The 26730-nt window shown below is 36.7% G+C and overlaps 1 protein-coding gene across 3 annotated transcripts in view; it reads right to left on the bottom strand.

The window, feature by feature from the left end:
- Positions 1-26730, bottom strand: part of EPB41L5 (erythrocyte membrane protein band 4.1 like 5) — a 115057-nt gene that overhangs the window by 76603 nt on the left and 11724 nt on the right. For all 3 annotated transcript variants that reach the window (XM_046657917.1, XM_046657918.1, XM_046657919.1), the window contains exons 3-11: positions 23154-23258; positions 11155-11197; positions 10128-10206; positions 8663-8707; positions 8428-8480; positions 5501-5621; positions 5276-5363; positions 4410-4498; positions 1669-1738 (exon numbers count right to left, since the gene is read on the bottom strand). In XM_046657917.1, the coding sequence (XP_046513873.1) occupies positions 1669-1738; positions 4410-4498; positions 5276-5363; positions 5501-5621; positions 8428-8480; positions 8663-8707; positions 10128-10206; positions 11155-11197; positions 23154-23258 (693 nt within the window). The remainder of the gene's footprint in view (positions 1-1668; positions 1739-4409; positions 4499-5275; positions 5364-5500; positions 5622-8427; positions 8481-8662; positions 8708-10127; positions 10207-11154; positions 11198-23153; positions 23259-26730) is intronic.

Below are 26730 nucleotides of genomic sequence, written 5' to 3'. Positions count from 1 at the left end.
AAAAGATTCCAAGTTATAATGTAAAGTTAAAAAAAAGGTAAGTAGAGAATAGTATATAAGCATAATAACTTTTGTATAAAGAACTGATACATACATTTGCTTGTATATATGTATAAAACACCTTCAAAAATACATCCAAGAAGCTACTATTGTATTAGATCAAATCTAAAATGTCATTCGGGATGGCCCAGTGGTGTAATGGTCAACTTTGCACACTCCGCTTTAGCGGCCCAGGGTTTGCCGGTTCAGATGCTGGGTGCAGACCTATAAACCTCCCATCAAGCCATGCTGTGGGAGCATCCTACATAGAGGAACTAGAATGACCTACAACTACAATATACAACTATCTACTGGGACTCTGGGAGGGGAAAAAAACGGGGGTGGGGGGGGACTGGCAACAGATGTTAGTTCAGGGCCTATCTTCCTCACAAAAAGAAGAAGAAAAAAAGTCATTGTTAAGATGCACAATTATTTTATGGCCCAATAAGGACGAGTGTCACCAATTATGACCATGTTTTCTTATCACATAGAATTATAATTTATTCTTCTTGAAGGATGATCTTTAGATTTAGATACAAGTATCATTTAATCACATATGTGCTCACATAAAAAGGAAAATATTTGTAAAATAAGTTATTTTTACATCTGAAATCTGCCTCTTCTGAATCATTTTCAACTCATTTGTTGATAATATAATGATCATCCCTTGTGCCATCAAAAGATTTCTTTTCAAAATGCTCTATTATTGTCTTGATTTTCTTCCAAAGTGTGTGATAAGGCAATCATTTGCATGTATATCAGCAGTAAAACTTAAAATTTATCACTGTTTCATCTAATTTTGAGAATCTTCTTTTTTCAGTTCTGCTTGGTCATTCTCAGACTCCACTGTGCATACCACCAATCTTTGTAACATTCTGCCCAATTTGCTTTTACCTACATTGGTCTATAGTATGTACATGTTTTTTTCAAATTTATTTCTTTGTATGCAGTAAAATTATTTTTATTTTCTCATAATTCTGTGAGTTTTGACAAATGCATAGTCTAGCAACCACCACCAAAATCACGACACAGAATAGTTCTCACTCCCACAATTCCCTGTGCTGCTCCTTTTTAATCAAGCCTCCTCACCCCCCTAAGCTCAAACAATTGGTGATCTGTTTTCCACATCTACAGGTCTGCCTTTCCCAGACTGCCACAGAAATGCACTCAGACAGTCGTATCTTTTGAGTCCGACTTCTTTCACTTAGTGTACACATTTGAGATGCATCCACGTTGCTGTGTTTATCAATTAGGAACTAGATTTAACTGCAAAAAAACCGTAATCCTTATTTTAGTAGGCTTTATTAAAAAATATTACTAGGTAGATCTTTTTGATTAATCTTTTTGATCAGGTACTAAACAGATAAAGTTATTTAAACGTAACTTTTTATACACGAGATTTATTTATCAATGAAGAAACAAGAATAGTCTACATTATCTTTAATCTTAAGGGCAGAAAACTGTATTTTTAGGATGGTGTGACTTGAAGCAGGAAATTTTTTAATTAAATTATTAATTGTACTAAGTTCTATGGCTCTGTAAAACAACAAGGAACATTTCCTCTTTTAGAGACTTAAGTTATCACATAACATAGTCATTGTTAAATAAATAATGCAATACAATTCCTACCTGATCATCATCTTCTACAACCACCAGGGTTAATTTATTCTTCTTAAAATCCAATCTGGTTATCTTGGGCCTATAACAATATAAGAATAACAAATAAATGTCCTCTAAATTAAAAAAAAAAATTTTATTGTTACATTAAGCATATTAATCACCGAACTTCTGCATTGCAAATTGATTAAGAGGGTAAACATAAACTGCACTGCCCATCAAAACAGCCTCCAATCTAAAAAATAGTTAAGATGACAGAAAAAAACATATTTCAAATGCAACACTTCTAGCAAAATTGATGCTGCAAATATATCAGGCATTAAAAATGTTAAGGGAAAAAGAAAATGAAGCAATTCGTATATATATTTCACAGGCCCCCAACTATGGTGTAAGAGATTCTCCAGGCCCAGCATTAAAGCAGCAGCACAGGAAGTGGACACAGGAAAGACTACCAAGCCTTCTAAAAGGCATAAAGACACACAAATGAGCGATCAGGGCCTTCAACTCTATTCTCTACAGCAATCTTGGTTTGAAGAAATACATCTTTAGCTAAAAAATTTTTTTCTTTAAAAATCTCACTTTATGGCCCATTTTCCAACTCTATCTCCTACCTCTACTAAAATTCTAAACAATCTACCACATTAGAACTCTGTACTTCTATAAACTGTGAATGTCAAAACAATGCAACTCTCACTAATTTTTAAACATAATTGTAAAACATACCTTGTTTCCAAGAGCTGTACTAAACCAATAAGTAACTAAGTGTACTAGGTGGAGGAGGAGCAAAGAGTGTAACAAATACATACATAATGCGCACTAAGTGTCAGGTACTCTTCTAAATGTTTTACATGTATTAATTCAACTGAGTCTCACAACAATTGTATGAGGTGGTATACAAATGCTTTCTTTATCTCCCCGCCTCAGCATTCTCCGGCCATGAAGCCTGTTCCAACCGCCCACAGGGCAAGCTGGAACAGTCAGAGAATCAACACTCAAGGATGGGGTAAATAAACACTCCAGCTCCCTCACCCATCGAGGGAGAATTATAAAGGTGTTCCACTCAAGCCTCTCCAAGAGTCCCTAGCAGGGACACCTCAATGCAAAAATAAATCAAATAAAATCAACTTTTTGAGGAGAAATCATTTTCAACCTAAAATCCCATTCTCAGCCTAATTATCAAGAAAGCAAAGCAGAAGAATAAACTGTGTTAAGGCACCCAAGGACTCAAATAATTTACCTCTTACATCCTCTTCATAGGCAGTTACTTGAGGATACACATCAGTAAAAACAAAAGCAAAGAAAGAGGAAAATATAGGAAGACAACAAAGGATCTTAGCTGAGAAAACAGGAAAAGGAAGTCCCAAGACAAAAGCTGTAGAGCAGCCTGGAGAGCAAACAGTTCCAAGTGGAAAAGAAGAATCATTGAATGCAACCCCCAAGAATTCGAAAGAGCTTACGGAGAAGACAAAAGCAGGTAACTAAAAAGGGATGTAAAGGGATGTAAAGGGATGTGTGGGGTGCATGAGACTGAGGGTGAGTAAAGAACTTGAGAAAAAACAAAAAGCTATACAGAGAGGAAATGCAAGCCTGTTTGTGAGTTCAAGGATTTCAGGGCTGATCAAGAGAAAGACAGGACCATGAGACAGCAGTATTGCACAATGAGCTTTATTCAGAGGTGTTTAGGCAGGGTTGCATGAGAGGGGAAGTCCTTCACAGGAGACCTTCCAGAGGTGGCAGCATAGGGCCACCACAAAGAAGAGGGCACTGGAACGCCCAGGAGAGAGGAGGCTTCTATGTCTGGTGGATGGCATTCAGCAGCAAGGGGGGAGTCTGGGTTAGAGAGCTCTGAAGGGCATTAGTGGTTTGGGGTCTTTTATTGCTACAGGACTTGCGTCATCTATGGCTAACAGACATGGGGTGCAATTTGTAGTGGGATATGCAAAACAGGCAGGCTCTAAATGGCTTAAAATATACTCACGGGCTATATTTAAAGTAAGTGGATGTGTAAGCATTTGAGTTTGGCACTGGCGGGCTTTGAGTTCAAAGTCCTAATGTGCTGTGAGGAAGTAAACAACATAGGGGCCGAGACACAGCGGCCGTCTTCGGCTCAGGTATATGACACCAGTACACTAAGTTCTGCGCCTGTTCCGACACAGACATCATACTGTAAACACTCTTTCCGGATTTTCAGATTTTAGAACCAACCAGATAAAACATGAAGAACTTAATTATAGTTATGAAGTCCAAGTAAAATCCATCCTTGATGTAAAAGTAAAATGCAAATTTAATTTAAAAGTATGGATGATAGAAGTTGAGACACAGAAAGAGAAGCACAGCTTTAAAAGGGGGGGGGTTAAAACAGGGGGTAAAAGTGCTAATATCTTCCTCTTAGACAATATAGAGTAGAGAGCAACCGAGATTGTGGAACAAGAAATACTAAAAATAGTGACACAACTACATGACAGGAGAGAGTGCCCATGTGAACATTTAATAACTATAGAAATATTTCTATTAAGACCTATTCTGATATTCCTTGAGACTAACGGAAAATATGGATAGAAAAGTTTTGAAAAATTGTCTCTTGGTGGGGGGGACTAAAGATAGGAGTCTGAAAGGAAACAGTTGCTTTTCATTTACAAGCTTTTCAGAACTATTTGATTTCCAAACTCTATGTCACGTAATAACTTGATACAAATGTTTTTACTCATTAAAAAAACAAAACAACAAGTATCTTTGACATTAACTCTGCTTACCAAAAAAATAAGCCAATTTTGGTCTCTCCTTCAAAAACAAGGACTCCTGTTGGGGTTAGTCCCAAGCTATAGTCATTCCCATCTCTAGCCTAATTTAAAGGACAGCAAAATGTGTTAGCTTTATTTGCATAAAACAGGTTTCACATTTTCACACAACTGTTTAATTATATTTTCAGATTGAATGATATTAATTATATAGAGACTAATATGCAAGGTATTTTCAACAATTAGAGTACCCCAAAATAACATTCTCAGGAAGATTTACACATACATTTAGTTCAGCGCAACACTAGAGTCTGAAGATGTGTCTCCAGTGAAAATAGGTATGTACAGTTCCACTACAAAGAATGCTCTTTCCAGGCTCTTTCCATATTCTACTAACCACTTAAATCACAAATTCTGAAAAAGCCTGCCTTTCTGGGAAAACTTAGCTATTTAAACTAGAAATAACTTAAATCACTACACAAGCTATACTACAGATTATCAAAGTCCTCTCGAGCTATAAGTTTTCAACTTAGTTTCCTAAATTATTTTTATTTTTACAGAGCCTACTCAGGTTAAGTGATATAAGATGATATAAACATGAAATGAAAGAACAAGTGGTTTGAAAAACAACAAAAAAGAGAAGAACAGCTTAAAAGAACAGACCTAGCTTTCTGGAGATTCTGATTGTTCCTCTTCTTTCTTATAATGAAACGATATGAGATTCTCATCATTCAGTACTTAATCTCAATGTCTATAACACATCCAAAATATCCCATGCTAAACTATGCAGACTCCATATCCTCCCTCAGACTGAAAGATTCCAGTCACCTTGAATCTTGAAGGAATAAATTTTTTAAAAAGCATCACAACACAGTGCTCACCTTGACCACATGCATATCAACCCCATACATTTCTAGCCATTTGGCTTTATTCAGATAATTGGTTTCAGCTTGTGCTGGTGTCTGACTTCTGAAATTTAAAAAACAGTAATTTTTAAAATAATAAATGTCAAATGAATTCTATACCAAGTATAGAAATAGAAAAAAAACAAATATGAAGTCATTACTGTCATTATGTTAAAGGAAGTGTGATCAAATATTAAGTACCTGCATTCCTTCCATTTCTCAAAAATAGCCAGCTCCATCTCTTCAGTCTGAATGGGCACGAACCTGAACTCAGATACAAGTTCAGGACTGTGCTCAGCAAGATCATAGTCACCAAGTTCAGCTACAAACATAAGTTCCAGAACATTATATTTTGTTAATGAGTTTATTTCCTGCTGAATCTTTCTTCAAAACTCATTTTATTAATAAAAATTGCTAAGAAGATTACAAAAGATTCTTTTTTAAACTACCAGGAATTCAGAACACCCAGACCATTCCCAAAAATAAATCTAGCTTAGTCTTATGACTCATTTGTTTGTACACAAATCACACATTTGTGATTAGTGGTGCGCTTTCAATGAAATGTCTTTCTCTTAATTTATTCATAGCTTATAATGCTTAGCTTCTGAAAACCTCTTTCCAGACTTCCACAGAGAAATATCTTTTGATCTTATAATGAAGAATTTATTTAGCAATCTTTAAAAAACAATTAGCTGGCAATTATCAAGAATCTAAAAATGCACAGAACATGACATCATATACCACTGTAAGATATCATCTCTGTCCCTCCTGGAATTTTAAATTATCAATCCTAAAAAGATAACTGAAAAAAAAATTAATAAAGAATACTTGAGGAAGGAAAGCAGTAGGAAAAGAACTGGACAATGCACAAACACGTACTCATCTGTGGTTACCTCTGAACTGTGGGTTTAGGGAAGAAGAGAAAACAATAATTCTAATTTTCTATACTTAAGAAATTTTTCCTTTAAAAGAATATTTTACTCATAATAAAAAATTAAAATATTTCCATTTTGATTAAAAAAATCCAGCTGCACAGAGAAAAAGTACATGAGAACTATCTTGCAATAATAATAAAAATGGTAACAACATTATTTATTGAGCACCTACTCTACACAATGGACATATTACAGATATACTGTCATTTAACTTCACAACAAGCTTGGAAAATATTTATTATCATGCCCACTTTATTGTGAAGAAATTGCTCTCTTGTCTGAACCACAATATCTTGAAGGAGCACCACAGCAAATCTGCTATGTAACGTTGCTCAGGATATATATTACAACAGTAAAGAAGGGGCTGGGCCAGCGGCATAGTGGTTAAGTCTGTGCACTCCGCTTTAGCAGCCCGGGGTTTGCAAGTTTGGATCCCAGTGCAGACCTACACATTGCTCATCAAGCCACACTGTGGTGGCATCTTACATACAAAATACAGGAAGACTGCCATAGATGTTAGCTCAGTGACAATCTTCCTCATCAACAACAACAAAAATAAGTAAAGAAAAATTGAACGAGAGTGTGAGAAAAAGGTACTAAAAATTATTCTGATAAAATATAAAATCATAAATGAGAAACAAGGAGCTCATTTTATAAAGATGACAGTAATACTTCAGCAACTTTATTCTTAAAGACCTTAAGAATTAGGAGGATCTGGTAAACTATTAGACATGGGACAAAGTGATTCATTAGATAAAACATGAAGTTTGGAGGAATCATAAAAATAATGGTGCCGTGGGTGAAAGAGAAAGTAGGGAAGAGCTTTTATTTAGGAAAATAATATGACATGTAAGGTTAAGAGATAACAGAAAAGAGCCACAAGCATGAATCAAACCAACAATTATGAAGTAAGCACTTCTTTGAATAGTGTTTTGTTATATACACAAAAATGCATAAAAATCATATTTCCAAGAAGCATATACTTTAGCTGTCATCAAACTAACAGAGAGACAGAATATATGAGGCAATCAATGGTGTAAGACAGATACTGAAAATGACAGCTTTTCAGTATATCTGAGTTTTAGAATTAACCACCTCATACAGGAATAAAATGTAAAAGTCTACTTTCAAGAAAATATGCATGCAATTATATACTTCTGATTATTACAACGCTAGAGGCACAACATTTCCAAGCTTGTATCTAGCTTGGAATACGTATTTTCTGCACATGAGAAAACAAGTTTTAATTTGTAGACAGACTAGAACAGTAGATGGAGGCAGGTAGATAATTTACACTAGTGGCAAATTTTTGGAGGACAGAAATTTCCTCCAATCACCAATCCCTCTATCAACAGGAAAGTATGCTTTCTTAAATAGCAGAAGCACAAAAGAAGCAAAAATATTAGGTTTACCATAAAATGTAAAAATTTAGTCTTATTAATATCTAGACAATGGCAAATACATACTACGGATCTTAGAGGAATTGGGGATAAATATGGAATCACCAGAAAAGGTATAAATTAATATCTTGATTAATCATTCAATATTTTTATTTTTATTCTAGTATATAGAGAAACTCCAAGAGAATCTTTCTTTCTATTTTGTGAAGAAGGAAAGAAATTATATTCTTACTAAAATGTCAATTTTTCAGAAGAAAATATCTGAGTTTAAGAGTATCTGATCAGTGTAACAAGGAGGTATAAAAGAATAAGTTTTTCATTAATCCTATTTATTGGAAAACACTCTTTTTATTCGTAACATAATCACCAGGAATTTTTAAATACACTCTAAGTATTTCTCTCACGGATTCATTTATAAGACTACCACTAAAGAAAGCAAACCATGTGGCTATTACAACAATTTACTCATATATCACTGTGTTCTTTTTAAGAAAAAAAATTTGCTGAGGGCCCAAATATAACATTTATTATGAAGTAGACTGCAATTTTTGCTTGAAAATAAACAAAACTAGAAGTGGAAAGGGGGCAAATAAAGTGACAGGGAAGAAAAAGAAGGCAATGTTCTAAAACAAGTGAAAGTAAAAGTCAGAGTCAGATACTGATACAAATTTACACAAAAACAGTAGTGATTCTTTTCTTGTATATTACTTTGAATCTTTTTAAATTCTTTAACTAAAAGCACACAATAAAAAAGTACACTTTACTCTTGACAGTCAACATAAGAATTGCTTACCTTGCAGATTATAAGCTGCCAACTGAACTGCTGTATCAAAAGGACACTCTAATCTGAGAACAAAGTACAAATTTGTTAGACAAGTCAATTTCACAACCTTAATTTTAAGATAAATGGAAATAATACATATTTTATGTTGACCATTTCTTTTTCATAATTAACTATAAACTTATTTTTCAAAATCATTTTCAACTACTCAAGAAAACGTGGTTTACCTTAAATAACTAGTACTCACTTTCCACTGAGAATATCTTGTTTTAACTGAAGAACAAATAAATACCTAAGAAAAATAAAAGTCACAAATTTAATAGAACAAATTTACTATCAGAAATAATTCCTTCTGAATAAAGAAGAAACTTTTTTTCTTTTTTTTTTAGTGAGAAAGATTGGCCCTGAGCTAACATCTGTGCCAATCTTTCTCCATTTTTTGTATGTGGGATGCTGCCACAGCATGGGTTGATGAGCAGTGTGTAGGTCCGTGCCCGAGATCTGCACCCACGAACCCCAGGCCACCAAAGCGGAGCACAAAAACTTAACAACTACTCCACCAGGCCAGCCCCAAAACATTCTTAATTACAGAATTTTACCCACAATAGTCTATAAAGAAAAAAAGAACATAAAGAGGCAATAAGCATCAGAAGGATGGTAGCATGTCCACAAGATAACAGCAGAACAGAGAGTATAGTACGGGCACCAAAGGTTTAAAGCAAATCATGGAGAATGAGCTCTGTGATCTAACTTAATTTGACAACACAGCCACCTCATATGTGAAGGGACACAGGCACGTACATAACGATGGATAACAGCTATAATCTCATTGGCAGAGTGTTCAAGTCAAAACCCTTCTAAAGGGACTTAGCAACTCAATTTTTTACTTAATAAATAGTATGTGTGCTAGAGTCATGGATTTACAATATAGAGTCAATGAATAAATACCAAGGAGGCAGGACAAAATAAAAATAAGTGTGTATGATCTACTTAAAGTTTACCCAAAACTCTTCAAACCAAATCAGGATCTAACATGTTTCATTAATCAATGGCACCCGAATAGGTAAAGAAAGTCAGGAGCCAACTTGAATAAATTCCCAGCAGCCAAAGATAGATCATTTTGAACATGAATAAACATAATATGGCAAAGTATTGAAACACTTCAGTTCTGTTTAATATCCACGAGTTGATAATGACACTTAAAAAAAAGAACTCACTAGTTACCTCTGGAGGATGCTAGGGAATCAACTCTTCATTTTGAAAACTGATAAAAGAAAAGAATCCTACACATAAAAAACACTGCCCCCTGGGGCTGGCCCCGTGACCGAGTGGTTAACTTCATGTGCTCCGCTTCGGCGGGCCAGGGTTTCGCTGGTTAGGATTTTGGGCACGGACATGGCACCGCTCATCAAGCCATGCTGAGGCGGCGTCCCACATGCCACAACTAGAAGGACCAGCAACTAAAAATACATAACTATGTACCAGGGAGCTTAGGGGAGAAAAAGGAAAAATAAAATCTTAAAAAAAAAACAAAAAACAAAAAAAAACACTGCCCCAAAACGAAATTATTGTCTAAGGTCTTGTTACCGGGGCAAGGAATCCATTTCACTAGCTGTCTATAAACTGGAAAGAACTAAAAAGACAATCTTCCAACATCCTAAGCTAGCCTGATCAAAACTTTACCCATGTACAACTCTAGGTGGTGGTCTTACCGGGTTAGTTCTTCACGAAGATTATTTGGTTCTGAGGAATAAAATTTAACTCGAAGATGCAGACAATAGGGTGAGCCAACTGCCATTAAAAAAAAACAAACTTTAATTTTTTATGTAACTAAATAGTAAGGGATTTTCAGCCAGTAAATCTGTCAAAATCTACTGAAGTGGAGATAGAAAATAACAGGTTACTGTGGCAATATTTCAGGTTACCTCATAGGCTTAATTAAACCTAAGACGAAAAGATCAATCAGTGGACATTTTAAATGTCCCATCATATAGTACTATTGCAATCTTCTGTCCTCCCAAGAACAGACAGTGCTAGATTAATTCCAACAGTTCAGGGCCAAATGCACCACATAAAAGTCTCAACCATGCTATGTAACAACCCTAAAAACCCGCCCGGCTGTGTTTCTTGAAAGCATCAGGAATGCATATGACATGGCAAACCCTCCCACATACTGTTCAATTCACTTCATCTACTTCACTAAACCCTATACTCTCAGTGGTCCCATTATTTTGTAAAGGCAAGAGCTGACGTACCCTGAAATCTCTGATTCTACAGATGACAGACTAGATTATGGATTGGACATGGGTATTTTCCCCTGACCACTGCCAGGAATAATACTGACGTTTTATGTGAATTGCTTCATTTCATTACTCTTAATTTTAAACAGTTACAACCTTAAAGTCTCAAAATATTTTCTAAACTAGCAGATGCCTAATAGGAAGATTCTAATATAGGTAATTAATAAATAAAAGTTAAGCATCTCACAAGAACTCAATCTCACTCACAAGCTGCACGGCTTTCTCCTGGAAACAAACTGCAAGGCATCTGAATCTAGATTTCCATTAATCCTACCTAACTTAGGGGGTGGGTTTATATATCAGACTGAAATTATTTTCGTAAAGTAGAGATGCTAATAAATTCATCTGAAAAATGATTTATGTTTTTACTATTAAGAATTAGAGTTTCTAATATCTAATTACACATAATAATTTAATTTACATTTTTTTCACCACTTACTTTTTACTTGCTTTTTGATGCTTTTTGTACCATCCAACCAATGCTGAAAACAAAAAAATTCAGATGTTAAGCAGGTGATAGAACTTAACTTTTTTTTTTTGGAGGAAGATTAGCCCTGAGCTAACATCCGCCGCCAATCCGCCTCTTTTTTATATGTGGGATGCCTGCCACAGCATGGCTTGATAAGCAGTGTGTAGGTTCTCGCCCAGGATCTGAACCAGCAAACCCCAGGCTGCCAAAGTGGAATGAGTGAACTTAACCGCTGCACAACTGGGCCGGCCCCAGAACTTCACATTTTAATTACTAAAAGCTAATTCTCATCCTGCTTTTGTTGATAACCACAAAGAAATATTTCACAAGAGAAAAACAAAAGTGAGAGTGAAAACAAGAGGGGGGAGGTTACCTGCCCAATATCCACAGCAAGCTTATGACACTTTGCTTATGAGCAAAAAAGACCTAAAACCAGATACACGACTTTTTAAAACATTTCCTCTGTTCCCTCAGTAACAAAGATGATATTCTAGACTTTGCCCTTAGTTTTCCTCACTGTTCCCCATAAAATGACTCTTTCAAAACTGTTAAAATTAGAAGAAAAGTAACCTCATATTCCAGTGCCTGGTTTATTCTTGTAATAAAAACCTAAGATTTATTAACAGATCATAACCAAAATACAAGTGAAATAATGTCACTTAAATTTTACAAAATTGATACTACTCCGAAGTAGTACTCTTTGAAAGAGCCTGCACAATAACATTAGATCTTTCTCATAACCAAGGCCCTATCTATTACACGGAGCAGTCTTTGCTCCTTTGCTTTACAAACAAAAAATGTTAAAATTGTGACTAGCAGACTTCACGCTTCAAGAGTAAATAGGCTTTTCATTTCTGTAACCTCTCCACTCTGAAATGCCCATAACACAAACAGACCTAAGAAGCAATTCCAGAGCTTCCACTGATAAACAATTCCCAGCTCACTTCTCATTATTAATCCCCCTACAGGACCAAGTCCTAACAGTGACAGGATGCACTCACCCAGCTAAGATATACTGACTATGCTCTCTCCAGCATGCTTACAATTCCAAGCACCCTAACCGAAAGGAGTGCCCTCGTGCCAGTTAACAGAGCTAAGGAATCCAGTTTCAGAAATCCAGATAGGCAAAGAGTGGGTAAACAAGGCTGCATTGTTAACAGACTTGTAACTGTTTGCTTTTCTTGCCAATTATTTGCTGAGCCTCTTCTCTCCACTCTCTCCCAAGATCCAAAAGAGAAATTCACAGAACTACCAGTGTGCCAGCATAGCACAGTGTGCCAGCATAGTACTTGTGCTTGTTGAAATAGGATGCTCAGTAAACATTTCAAAAGGCAATTAAATACTATGCAGTATTTCTCTGGATTCCAAGTGTGTAGGCTACTTAGTCATCTCTCATCTTTCAATAAATTCAGTCGGACATCAACTTTTAAGCATATTTCAGTCTAGCAACTGTTCCATTTTACACATCCCTCCATTAAGAGAATGCTAGGCCAGCCAGTGAGCAGAACACAATTCAATCTATTAGCAGAGAAGATTTCAACGTGGACAGCAAAAAGTCCACTCATCAGGCCAAGCCCAGCAACCAAATATCCAAAAATCCCAAACTTAATTGTGCTAAATACCCACTCCAGCCTGATGCCAATCATATACTGGGTATAAGATAAAATCAGTTTTCACTCCCCACTGGGAGTTGTCCTATCTTCAGGTTTTATCTACTATACTCCAATAAATTAACAAATGTATGGCTGGTCCCCTGGATAGCCTCATGTAGCTAGGTTAAGGAAATTCTTGATACACCACAGTGAGTGCAAATGAGCACAACTCTTCCAGGAGGCAATCTGATCATGCCTTAAAAATAACTGTGTCTTTGACTCAGCAATTCCACAACTAGAAATCATTATGGATGTATGCAGATTTACTTACAAGGAGTTACATCAAAGAAAATTAAAACAATCTATGTATCTAACAATAGTGAACTGGGCAAAATATGTAATGTATTTAATTATTTATTAAATATTTTAAATAAATATTAATTAATTAAATATGACAGAACACCACAGCAACTTTAAAAAAAGGGTAGCAAATACTTAAGGATCTGGAAGAGTGTTTACAATATATTGTTAAATTTTAAAAGGCAGGTTACAAAATAGAATTGTTCTGTCCAAATGTAAAAATTTGAATATATAAACATGCATTATCTGAGCTAGCCCTGGTGCCCTAGTGGTTAAGTTCAGCACACTCTACTTGGTGGCCCAGGTTCAGTTCCCAGGTGTGGACCTACACCACTCGTCTGTCAGTGGTCATGCTGTGGTGGTGACCCACACATAAAAAGAGGAAGATTGGCAGATGTTAGCTCAGGGCAAATCTTCCTCAGGAAAAAAAAAATGCATTTTCTTTTGGACAGAGACAATCTATAACAAAACAGTAACAGAGATGTTATCTCTAGGTGGGTGAGATTATTGGCGATAATTTTTCTTCCTCGTGCTTTCCTATATTTTCAACTTGCTCCACAATGAGCACATATTACTTAAAACAATAATCATGGACCCCTTTATTTTACTATTTTATATTATTAATATATTCACATGGTATAATTTTTTGGTAATATTAAAAGATTATGGTGAACAGTCCCTCCAAGCCCTGCAATAGGCCACCCCCATGTACCCAATTTCTATCACCACATGCAACCCCTAACCCCAAGATGCTACTGGTTTCTGATTCCTCCCAAAGTTTCTTCAAACAGAGAAGGAAAAAAAAATGTGTGTGTGTGTGTGTTGGTGAAGAGTAAAAGACATTAACAATGGACTGAAAATCAACAGGCTAAATATAAATTTTGATAGAATAAACTTTGAGGAATATAAAGAAGGAAACATTCATATAAGATAGAGCACTTACTATTTCAAGAACCATCTACAGTCCTCCGTAGACAGTGATAACTGAACTTATTTCCTGTTTAAGAACATCTAGGGCTAGTCTCATGCACATACTTTTACTCGCTAGTTTGTGCCTACTTTCTAAGCAGCACACTGAACACAAAATCATCCCAGTGAGATAAAGGACCAGAGGTTTCTTCCACGTAGGCTTTTTAGTCTCTTTTCTACCTGCATGTTAATAATAGCTACTAATATCTGCGCTCTCTTAAGACGACCCAAAACTCAAAGAAAGCATTGAGTATATTTTAAAATGAAGTTTAGGAGCTGGGGGAGTTCTGGGTGACGTTCTTCTGGGGAAGAGTTCATGTTTGCATATTCTCAAGTCTGTTTTCTTTCATCTCCTCCACATTCCAAGCCCAGCGACTGGAAAATTCAGAGCTCAGAGACAGGCACTGATAGTATTTTCCTTGAATCAGGGTTTTTAGGAGCTGAGTTTAAATTACACTAGAAGATAAAGGTGAGAGAACACAGATACAGATTCTTGGATGCTTAGCGTGAAACTAATATGGTTCTCTTTCCCCATTCGTACCTGAAGGAGGAAACAAACTCCCTTCTAATTTCCTACTTCTAAGTTTGGTTGATAAATTTAGAAACCAAAGGATGTGGAAAGCCACATTTCTTTCTATCTTATTGAGCTGGGCATGAAGGAACAATTAAGAACTCGTGTCGGGGCCGGCCCGGTGGCACAGCAGTTAAGTTCCCACATTTTGCTTCTCGGCGGCCCGGGGTTCGCCAGTTTGGATCCCAGGTGCGGACATGGCACCACTTGGCAATAAGCCATGCTGTGGTAGGTCCCCCACGTATAAAGTAGAGGAAGATGGGCATGGATGTTAGCTCAGGGCCAGTCTTCCTCAGCAAAAAGAGGAGGATGGGCAGTAGTTAGTTCAGGGCTAATCTTCCTAAAAAATAAAAAAAAGAAAAAAAAAAGAACTCATGTGTCTTAAAATATAAATAATATGTAATCACAAATACAACTGACATCACAAAACCAAGAAATTATCTAGGGAGTTGCCAAAACATTAACATATACACACCCTCATCCCCGGCCTTATAGCCAAATACTGTGTAAATAGCTCTTCAAATGAATGATTCCTGACTTCTAACCATCTACACGGCTCTACTAAAGAAATGCACCACAACTTTTGCTCAAAGAGCAAAGAGCTTAAAGCAGAGAAATGTTAACCACCTCTCAAAACAACTGCCTCTGCAAAAAATAAGCATGGAGGCTTATGATCCAAAGTAAAGGATTGTTTTAAAGCAAATTTTAATATTTTAAACAATTGACAAACGTTAAAAAAAATCTATGCTACGAAAATGAAGAATCAATACATTGCATTGCTATAATCTAACTGAAAACTCTTCAATTTAGTCTAAATTTCATTATAAACTCTTCCTGGGGGACTACTTTTTTGGTGTTAACAGTCTGTGTTATAAGACATTTCAAGTGAAGACTAAGATGAACCATTAAAATCTATTTTCCACCATGCCTTTCCGTGTATTATTAGTATGCCCTCTTAGGATTCTTAAAAGTCAAACTCATAACGGAAACATAGTTGAGTCAGGTGGGTTATACATTCAATCTCCAGAGACGGAGCAGATAATCTATTTTGGAAATACAGTTTTTTGCAGGTCCTCCTTGTTTAGCAAATATATGTTTGCATGTATATTAGAATATACATATCTATTTTACATAGACATTATTTATTTCCATATATTTTTCACTCCCCACTACTGTACTGAATCTTACTGTTTGTGTCAAGTTCTCAGTTGAATCCCAGTGCACAGTTCAATCATCTGCCAACAGTGTTAATTCTACCTCCTCCTTTCCAACCGTCATAACTTTAAAACTGCTTTTGCTGGTACATCTATTATGAAACTAAATAGCAGTGGTAATAATGGGCCTCTTTGTCACCTTCCTGTCTTTAGTAGGATCGCTTCTATTGTTTCTGTATTAATCTAGGGTTTGGGTTTTTTTTTTTTTTATAACGAAAAATCGGTATAGAAAGACAGCAGAGCCACTGAGCAACTACCAAGTCTGTTCTTCATGGGTGCCACCTGTTGAGCCACCCATCTGCTCAGCACCCACCACCACCGCTGGAGATGGGCACACCTTCCAAAGCTTGGCTAGATCTACACAGAAAGAAGGTCAATTGTGTATAGGCCAGAGTCCATTAGGTTTATTCAAGATGTCCTGGGGCTAGGAAGAAAGGGCTTAACAGGCCACCAAAAACCACACGATGAGAATTCTAAACTAGAGTATTCGCTGCACAATCTCAGATGAGTGAGGGTCAGCAAGCCAAACTGACACCTCACATTATGCCTACAGTAACTGAATTGCTGAATTCTAAAAGTGGAACAAGAACTGCCTCTTTCCTTGGCTCAAGGATCTTAGATGCGCTATCCAGGGGATCCACTGCTGCAGCCTCCAGGTATGCATTTGTCAAACTTTTACCCAATGTTCCACTAGACAATGAAGTGTTTTCTAGCCCTCAGCTTTAGATCTAACATCCTTATTTCCATTTCCACTGAATGCTGTCTTTAAACTAAAGGCGATAAACTTCAACTAATCAAGTTATTCATCTTATTTTCTTCTGTGGTAAAGATTTCAGTTTTGATCTTTTTTTGAAAGTAGTTTCACTTAAGTATGTGATAAAGCAGTAACAGCACAAATGGTTAGTTAACCTGTTCAGAATTGGCACACATCCCATCAACACACATTCCACTGCCAAAAGCAAGTCACATGGCCAAATATGGCACCAAGAGAGCAAGAAAGTATAATCCTGTTACAGAGAAGGCAGGAAACAATCTCACGAAATACCACATACGATGAATTATATCAACTGATATTGAATCATCCTTGCATCTCTAAGAATAAACTCTACCTGACCATAATACATTATTTATACTTTTAATAGGCTGAATACAGTCTGTTGATATTATATTTAGGATTTTTACACAGAGAATAAGGGAAGTTTAAAATATATATAAAGAGAATATAAGCTATCAAATCAATTTAAGAAAAAAGCAAAAAAATAATTATCACTGACATGTTAAGAATTCTTTTTCTTGGGGCCGGCCCAGTGGCGCAGCGGTTAAGTTCGCACATTCCGCTTCTTGGCAGCCTGGGGTTCGCCAGTTAGGATGCCGGGTGCGGACATGGCACCGCTTGGCACGCCATGCTGTGGTAGGCGCCCCACGTATAAAGTAGAGGAAGATGGGCACAGATGTTAGCTCAGGGCCAGTCTTCCTCAGCAAAAAGAGGAGGATTGGGAGCAGTTAGCTCAGGGCTAATCTTCCTCAAAAAAAAGAAAGAAAGAAAAAAAGAATTCTTTTTCTTTCTTTTCCAAATACTAGGAGAAATACTACCTATGTTTCTCTTTTCTGAAACAAGACATAAGTGTCTACAATCTAGGTAACTCATTCTTTAAAAACTTGATTGGACCATTTAAAATTCTACGCTCTAAATACGAAGTCTGAAAAACTTCACCAAGCAGAGGTCAAACATATAGGTCAGAGGATTAAATCTTGGTCCTGAGACATATTTTATTTGGCCCACACTATATTTTTCTTATTCTTTTAAAAAAATTTATTATTATGAAATATTCACAGGAAGTTGCAATGATAATAGGGAGAGGTCCCGTGTACCGTCCCCCACCTTCCCCCAATGCTTACATGTTACATAACTATAGTATAGTATTAAAATCAGGAAAGTGACAATGATACAATGTGTAAATGTAGTTCTATGTCATTTTATCACACATTTACATTCCTGTAACTAATGCCACAATCAAGATAAAAGAAATATTCCATTAACACAAAGAGTTCTACCATATTACTCCTTTACAGTCACACCCACACCCTATCTCCAATATCATTAAACCTCGGCAAGCATAAATTTGATCTCTATCTCTAGAGTTTTGTCTTTTCAAGAATGTTATATGAATGGAATCATACAGTATGTGACCTTTTGAGACTGGCATTTTTCACTCAGCATAATGCCCTTGAAATCCATCCAAGTTGTGTGTATTGACAAATTTTTCTTTTTTGTAGAATGAATGTATGACAGTTTGTTTGATCATTAACTTACTGTAGGATATTCTGGATTTTTCAAGGTTTTTGCTATCACAAATAAAGTTGCTATCAACAATCATGCACAGGTTTTTCTGAGGAAAGAAGTCTTCATTTCTCTGGGATAAATGGCTATGCATACAATTGCTGAGTCACATGGTAAGTGTATGTTTAATTTTTTTAAGAAACTGCCAGATGGGGCCGGCCCAGTGGCGTAGTGGTTAAGTTTGCACACTCTGCTTTGGGGACCCAGGGTTCACAGCTTCAGATCCTGGGCACGGACCTAGCACCATTCATCAAGCCATGCTGTGACAGCATCCCACATAAAATAGACAAAGACTGGCACAGATGTTAGCTCAGCGACAATCTTCCTCAAGCAAAAAGAGGACGACTGGCCACAGATGTTAGCTCAGGGCCAATCTTCCTCACCAAAAACAAAGAAACTGCCAGACTATTTTCTACTTATACACCATACCCCAATACATACCATACTACCATACACCAATGTATGAGAGATCCAGTTTCTCCACATCCTCACCAGCATTTGGAGTTGTCACTATTTTTCATTTTAGCTGTTTTTAATAGATGTCTAATAATGACATCTCATCAAGGTCTTAAATATCTCTTCATGTCTTTTATCCATTTTCTAACTGGACTGCTTGTTTCCTAACTGTTGAATTTAGGAATTCTTTACATAGGCCAGATATAAATTCCTTGTCAGATATGTGGTTTGCAAATATTTTCTCCCAGTCTGTAGCTTGGCTTTTTAACCTCTGAACAGGGTCTTTCTCAGAGTAAAAGGCTGTAATTTTGATAAGGTCCATTTTATCAATTTTCAAAAAATGGATGTTTTTGTTTTATTTTTGAGGAAGATTAGCCCTGAGCTAACTACTGCCAAGCCTCCTCTTTTTGCTGAGGACGACTGGCCGTCAGCTAACATCTGTGCCCATCTTCCTCTACTTTATACATGGGGTGCCTACAACAGCATGGCTTCCCAAGCGGTGCCATGTCCACATCCAGGATGCGAACCGGCGAACCCCGGGCACTTAACCACTGCACCACTGGGCCAGCCCAAAAAATGGATGATGTTTTTGGTGTCACGTCTAATAACTCTTCTCCAAGGCCCTAGGTCACAAAGACTTTCCCCTGTGTATTTTTCTCTAAGTTTATAGTCTTACATTTTATGTTTATGTTCGTTATCTATTTTTGTACAAATACAAGGTTTAGGTCAAGGCTCACTGGTTTTACCTGATATCCAATTGCTCCAGCACCATTACTGAGACTACCCTTCTTCCACTGAATTACCCTGGCATCTCTGTCAAAAATCAGTTGGCCACACTTGTGTAGGGCTATTTCCAGGTTCCTATTTTGTTCCATTGATCTACATGTCTATTGCTCTGCCAATACCACCCAGTCTTGAGTACAGATTTATTTTATAACTCTTGAAGCTGGGTAAAGTGACTCCTCCCACTTTACTCCCCTATTTCAAAACTGTTTTTAGCTATTCTAGTTCCTTTGCCTTTCCATATAAATTTTAAAATAATCATGTCTATATTTACAAAAGATTTTGCTGGAATTCTGACACAAATTGCATGAAATCTGTATATTAGTTAGGGGAGAACTCATCTTTACTTTGTCGAGTCTTCTAATCCACGCACACAGTATGTCTCTCATTTAGCTCTTTTTTGATTTCATCAGCCACACTTTTTAAAAGAAATTTAAGCACGTTTTTTTAAAAAAATGGAATATTTAACCTAAAACTCTAGATTTCCAGCTTTTCTTTAAAGACCTGAAGATGAACCCAGCAATGTTATTCGGCAACAAATGGCTGGAGCTAGGTAGTACTTGCTCTTCTCTCTCGTTTTTGGAGGGAAAATGATAGGCTCCCTAGTTCACCACCATTCCTCTACCAATCCTTTCTGATCTTCAACAGTCTGTCACATGTCAGCTATGATTTATCATCATGCTGTATTTCTCTATATCTATCTCTATCGAAAATGGGAAAAGAAAACATATCAAGCATGCAGCATTTTCTACCCTGCCTCATCCCCTTTGGAATCTACAATTACAACAACATGGTAAATATGACAAAGAGATATGGAAATCACTGGGTTAACTTAGTTTAAATAGATGATCCTGGCCAAAAAATCCACTTGATCTATCAAGTTCACTACCTTCACCAATAAAGTGAACTATTTGTAAAGTATCAATTTTGTTTCACTCTGGTGTTAAATCTGGCCACAAATAACTGAAAATCTTCTCTATGTTTACTGACATAATAAAATTGTTATGCAAATAAGTGAGTCAGCACTTTGAGGATATTTAAAGTGCTATCTAGAGTTCATTTTTAATAGCCTTCATTTACCAATTATTCTTCTTCCAGCTCAACTCATCTAGAGTAAATTAGTGACAGCAAAAATAGAAACTAAGTACAAGTAAACCTACACAAATCTAACCTTAATGCCTAGATTTCTGGGCATTGGCAGGGATAAACTAGAACTAAAAAGAGTAGGGATTAAAAGTTCTAATGCTGGCTTTATCAAAAACTTCTGACCAAAAGGAAGGCACTATGTGTATCAAATGATGGGGAAAAATATCACTATAGAATCTAGTAATTCAGAAATTGTTGATATTAGCAAAGAACAATTAATACAACTTAGCAATGGCTATATGTTTATTTCTTTCCACAAACTTTTTTTTCTTAGATTGGCCCTGAGCTAACATCCTCCCTTTTTTTTCGCCCCAAAGCCCCAGTACATAGCCGTATGTCCTACTTCTAAGTCCTTCTAGTTCTTCTACATAGCATGCTGTCACAGCAGAGCTTGATGAGTGGTGTGTAGGGGCACAACCAGGAACCGAACTGGTAAAACCCAGGTCGACGAAGCAGAGCACATGAACTTAACTACTAAGCCACTGGGCCAGTCTCCCACAATCTCTTAACTATCTTTTCTTCCTCTTTTTGCTTGAGGAAGATTGTCCCTGAGCTAACACCTGTGCCAATCCTCTTGTATTCTGTATGTGGGATGCCACCACAGCATATCTTGGTGAATGGTATATAGATCCGTGCCTGGGATTCGAACCCGTGAATCCCGGGCCACCGAAGGGAAGCATGTGAACTAAACCACTATGCCACGGGGCCAGCTGCTTAAATATCTTAAGAAAAGGAAAGAAACTACCTGAAATTTAACATTGGTATACTTCTACCTCTTTCCCCTACAACTCCTCAAAAAACAGGAAGCTATGGATTATCTATCCCTAAAATCACTCTTCACTGATTGTAAGACTTTAACTCCATTATTCTAGAGATACAGTTGAATGATATTAAACTCAACAATCAACCAAGCCTTCATCAAATTAAGGAGCAGACCAGAATTGAATTCAATAAATGTTTTGTGTGTCTACTACATGCTGGGCAACAGAGCTAAGTAAGACTCATTCTCTGCTTTTAGTAGGTTTAATCTAATAGAAGAGAGATAATACTAAAAAGAAAAATTTAAAAAGACCTCCTATATAAACTCTATCCAGAGATCAGAACTCTGAAATCGTGGGAAACAGCTTGGGAAATTTTTTCAGGTATATGTATGTGCATATATCCAAATTTTTTAAAAACAGAAAAATTCAATTATACCATTTTGTAACTTTTCAGAGTTTACATCATTTCATGTCAACTAATATACTTAAAAAAAAAAAACAGCATTTTTAATGAGGTACAGAGTATTCCATCAGAACACGTGCCAAATTTTACCTAACGAATATCCTGTTGCTGAATGCTCACACTTAAGTTTTTCTTAACTGGGGGGGTGGGGGATGGAAATCAGGGGAAAAAGTTACAGCTAACATCATTAACAGTTGTAAATTCAACCAACATGCTCTATAAAGAATGCCAGCTAAGGTATTCATCTCCAAAAGATGTGGGTTTTTAAAGCATCTTATAGAGGTATTCCAGTTCACTAATTAATCACACCAAAACAAACAAACAAAGCCCCACTCTAAAATGAACCTGAGAATTCTTATTGTAGATATTGTTCCTACAGGTCTAGATACGCCCATTGTGTCTAAACACACACACACACACACTCCATCACAGACTTCCAGAAAACAGGGCTTCACGTCTTGATATCTTTAGCTCTGTCCCCTCCCTCTCCCAGCTACTGTGAATGTCCTATTCCAGGCCTTCATATGACTTTAATCCCCAAAGTGTTTGCAATGACTCTTTCCGACTTTCATCTCTGCCCACTCCAAATAATCCTACACATATTTCTATAAAAAACTTTCTGAAGCAAAATATAACCTCACTGCTTGAAAAACTCCTAATCCCAATTATTAGAGAATAAATATTGCCCATTTATTATTTAATACTTTCAGTATTCAGTTGAATGATATGGCCACTAATCCACCTTCCAATCTTATCTACTTTCTGTCAAATACCCTCCTGTCAAATCCTAGTGTAGTACTCAGTTCTTTGGAAAGCCTCCAACTTCCTACCCTATTACATATGCTGTTATCTCACTCCACATACACACATCACAGAACATCTCTTTATAGATACAGAATCCCAGACCTGGAAGGGATCTTACAGATATCCTAGTCCTCTCAGCCTTGATTTAAATTAGAAACTTCTATCACTTAACCAAGAGCCACAAAACTCCCAATCTAGCACTCTTTCCATTACAGAGTGGTTCTCAAACTCTAGTCTGCTGAACAACCAACCAAGTGGTTATTAAAAACACAGATTTCCAAGTCTCATCCGCAAAGTTCATGCTCTAGTAATATAGTTTAGGGCCAGAACTCACTTTTTTTTTTAACAAGCACTTCAGGTTATTCTGAAGTAAGGGGTCAAAGTTTCAGACCATAAGAAGAAAACTACAGGAAAAACAGACTGCAGTAAGAAAATGTAGCCTTTAGCATATCATCTGAAATTTTCCATTTCTGCCCCCATATTGGAACCTCCAAAAAACAGCTACTCACTGCTACTTGTGCGGAATCCATAAATCTCAGTCCAAAATAGTCACTTTCAATTAGGTCCAAGTGGTACATAATCTGATCAAACAGCTCTTGTCCTTTGGCTTTTTTCTGAAATAGTAAGAAAACATATTAATCAGTAAGTGGCTCACAAGATCAACAAGCCTGAATTGAAGACAGTCTTAGTTATATAAGACCTCTTAAAAAAGCATTACTGGCAATACCCAAAGTATAACCATGTAGCAGGCAATAGGTAAGATATTACAGCTTCCCAATAAACCATTTAAGGCAAAAAGAGAATTTGTGATCTATACACGCTTTCCTGGAGAGTGTTACTTCCTATCAACCAACAAATATTACTTTGTACCTAATGCTCTGTGTAAGCAAAACTCTTATTTTGTCTTGTCAATTTTTAGAGTCCCTACTTTAAAGGAGCTTTATAATGTAATTGGAAAACGAAAACTTAAGTAAAAATCAAGTGGAATTAACTACACTTGTCAACAGATTTTAGACAAGAGATAGTCACAGAGATTAGAACCATCAGTGAAGACTTACAGAAAATCAGTTTTACGCCAGAAAAGAATGTAAGGTAGGAAATAGCAAAAACAAAAATGGCAGGTGGGAGGGAATATGAGGCAATGAGAAAAAGCACTGTCATCAACGCAGAAGATACCAAACTGGACGGGGTAATAGCGAAGAAACTTTATGGAAAAAGCAGTTCTCAAAGTGTGGTCTCAGGACTCCTGAGGGCTCCCCATATCCTTCTAAAAGATCCACAAGGTCCTAGGATTCTCCTCACGTACCTCAACCAAAACAACACGCTGCAACACAGTGAACGCAGAAGCAGGAAAGAGTTAGTTTTAAGTATGCTGTATTAAACCAGACATTAAAGAGGTTTACGAAAGTGCAGAAAACAATGCTACCATTCTCACTAAATTCTTTGTTGTTTAGTAAAATAGTTATTTTCCATAAAAATCTTGCTTATGTTAACACACAAGGGGTATATTATCACTGCTTTTAAATTAGCCAATAGATAAATATTTTTTAAATTTTTCAGTTTTAATTTCTAATATGATAACTATCAAGAGATATAACCCACATAAGCAAAAGCACTGTTGGGATCTCCAATTTTTAACAATTTTCATATATACGCTATCCATGCCTCTCCTCCCTATATAATTTTAAACCATGATTTAGGGTACTTCTTGTAAGAAAAAAAAAAAAAAGTATATATACGTATATAGATTTTTTTCTTACTGAATCATCAGGTTCTGCCTTTTAACTGACAACTTGGTTTCAACTTGTCGTTTGCTTTTTCTGCGCTTCTTCTCACATCCTTTCTTTTTAATAAATAAAATTGTTATCCACATATCCCTTTATCAAGACAACATCTTTACCATGCCCTCATGTCCCTGATCTCCCCTCCACCCAATCCTCATCACATTTTATGGATATACTTCCTGTATTTCTTTTCTTTGGTCATGCCTAATTCTTTTAAGACAATTTTTACTTTGGAATTTGATCATTCTTTACACGTCTCACACGTGTACATTACACATATCTAGTAGCTTCTGCTACATCTGTTTCTCCACTCATTTGCGTTCTTCCTCCAGAAATGTTCTCCATGTGAGACTTAGTATGCTAATCTTCAAAGGTCTTCTATGTCCAATAATTTTTTTTGAAGAAGGAGAAGATTAGCCCTGAGCTAACTACTGCCAATCCTCCTCTTTTTGCTGAGAAGACTGGCCCTGAGCTAACATCCATGCCCATCTTCCTCTACTTTATACGTGGGGCGCCTACCACAACATGACTTTTGCCAAGCAGTGCCATGTCCACACCTGGGATCAGAACTGGCAAACCCTGGGCTGCCAAGAAGCAGAACATGCGAACTTAACCTCTGTGCCACCAGGATGGGCCCTCTGCAAGAATAGTCTAACCATGTTCTTATACTTGAATGACACTTGGTTGGATATCAACTTCAAGGTTCAAAGTTATTTCCTTTCAATACTTTCAATACTCAAAATATATTACTCTATCATCTTCTTGCAATCCATGCTGCTGTTGTAAAGTGTGATGGCACTTTTAATCTTGTAATTAATTTTAATCTTGGTAGAAGAGAAAAAAAAGAAGACTGGCAACAGATGTTAGCTCAGGTGCCAATCTAAAAAAAAAATTATACACAATTAGCTTGGACACAGTAAATATGAGTGCTATTCTTGCACTATAAACAAAATGCTAGAGAAATGAAGTTAAGTCTGCCTGAAAGTACTGAAGGCTTCAAAGGAATCTGCATTTGAAATTGGGCTTGGAAGAGTTAACAGAACTCTGCGACCCTAAGAAAAAAACACAATGAACAGTTATGAAATCTTGACAGGGTATGGTGGAGTTGAGGAAACAGACAAGAGACAGGGAGGAGGAAGAAGACAAAGTGGCAGAAGCTGCCAATGTGATTCTTCCTAAAACTGCAAAACAGACACCGCTCTGATCTTTAAAATCCTTTAATTATTCCTCTTCCTCTACAGACTAAAGTGCAAATTCTGGGGCATAAAATAGAGTCTTTCCAACATGTTCCTTGCTTACTATTACAACCTCATCTCCTGTCACTCCAGCATTTTTACCCCCTAATAAATTTCCCCAAAAAGTCATGCTTCTGAGCCTTAGCAAAATGCAGTTCTTTCTGCTTAGAATGTCCTTTGGGTCTCTAAAGGACTCTTGACTCTGGCTTCTCAAGAATCAAGACATCTGCATTACCTTCCAATATTCCTGACAGAATGAATCCTCCTTCCTCTCTGTACTACCGTGTAATGTCAGCTAGGACAGAGTCTACGCGAAAGTATAGAGCTGTAAAATAGTCTACCACGTTTGGGCAATAAGAAGAAGGTCCAGTGTGGCCAGAGTACATGGAAAACGGATGTGAGATCCTTGATTCCAGGGTCACTGTCTTATTTACTTTTGTATACTCTTTCACTTTGCAGCTACTGAAAACGAACCAAGTGGAAAAGGAAACGTGAAAACAGATCTGTAGAGCTCTGGTTCACTAAACATTCCATTTTCAGCTGCATCTAGACCAGCACTTGCTACTTAAACTATTCTTTTCTTTCTTTCTAACAAATTATCCTATGTCACACCTCTTTCAGGCCCAGTTCTCACTTCACATTCTCTTTTCTGAAGACTAAGACCATCAATAGTATCTTTCCATCAGCATTCCACCTTTTTCAGAATAAGATAGCAGTCTTCCTAGAATGTTCCTCCTACCATCTCCACCTGTGTATATGAAACCAATTCCTAAGGAACATTCTTTCTATTCATTCAAACAAACTCAGATCTCCCTTATGCAGTCATTCTTTAGCTGCTATGTTATTTCCTTCCTGCCTTTTACTGCCAAATCTCATGGCAATCCCCCATTTTCCCTTCATGCACTTCCTCCAACAACTAAACAATATTTATTAAGCATCCACTGGGTATAAGGGACTATAAGAAGTCCATCCAATAAGTCTTTTAAACCCTCTAAAATCTGGCTTCCAAACACATCATCCCACTGAAGCTCTTTTCTCCACTTCATCTTTTACCCCTTTCTCCATAA

The sequence above is a fragment of the Equus quagga genome, chromosome 4 (genome assembly GCF_021613505.1).
Source record: "Equus quagga isolate Etosha38 chromosome 4, UCLA_HA_Equagga_1.0, whole genome shotgun sequence".
Classification (NCBI taxonomy): Eukaryota; Metazoa; Chordata; class Mammalia; order Perissodactyla; family Equidae; genus Equus; species Equus quagga.
The sequence above is the reverse complement of the archived record's forward strand: the minus strand, read 5'-3'. Positions and strand labels throughout refer to the sequence as shown.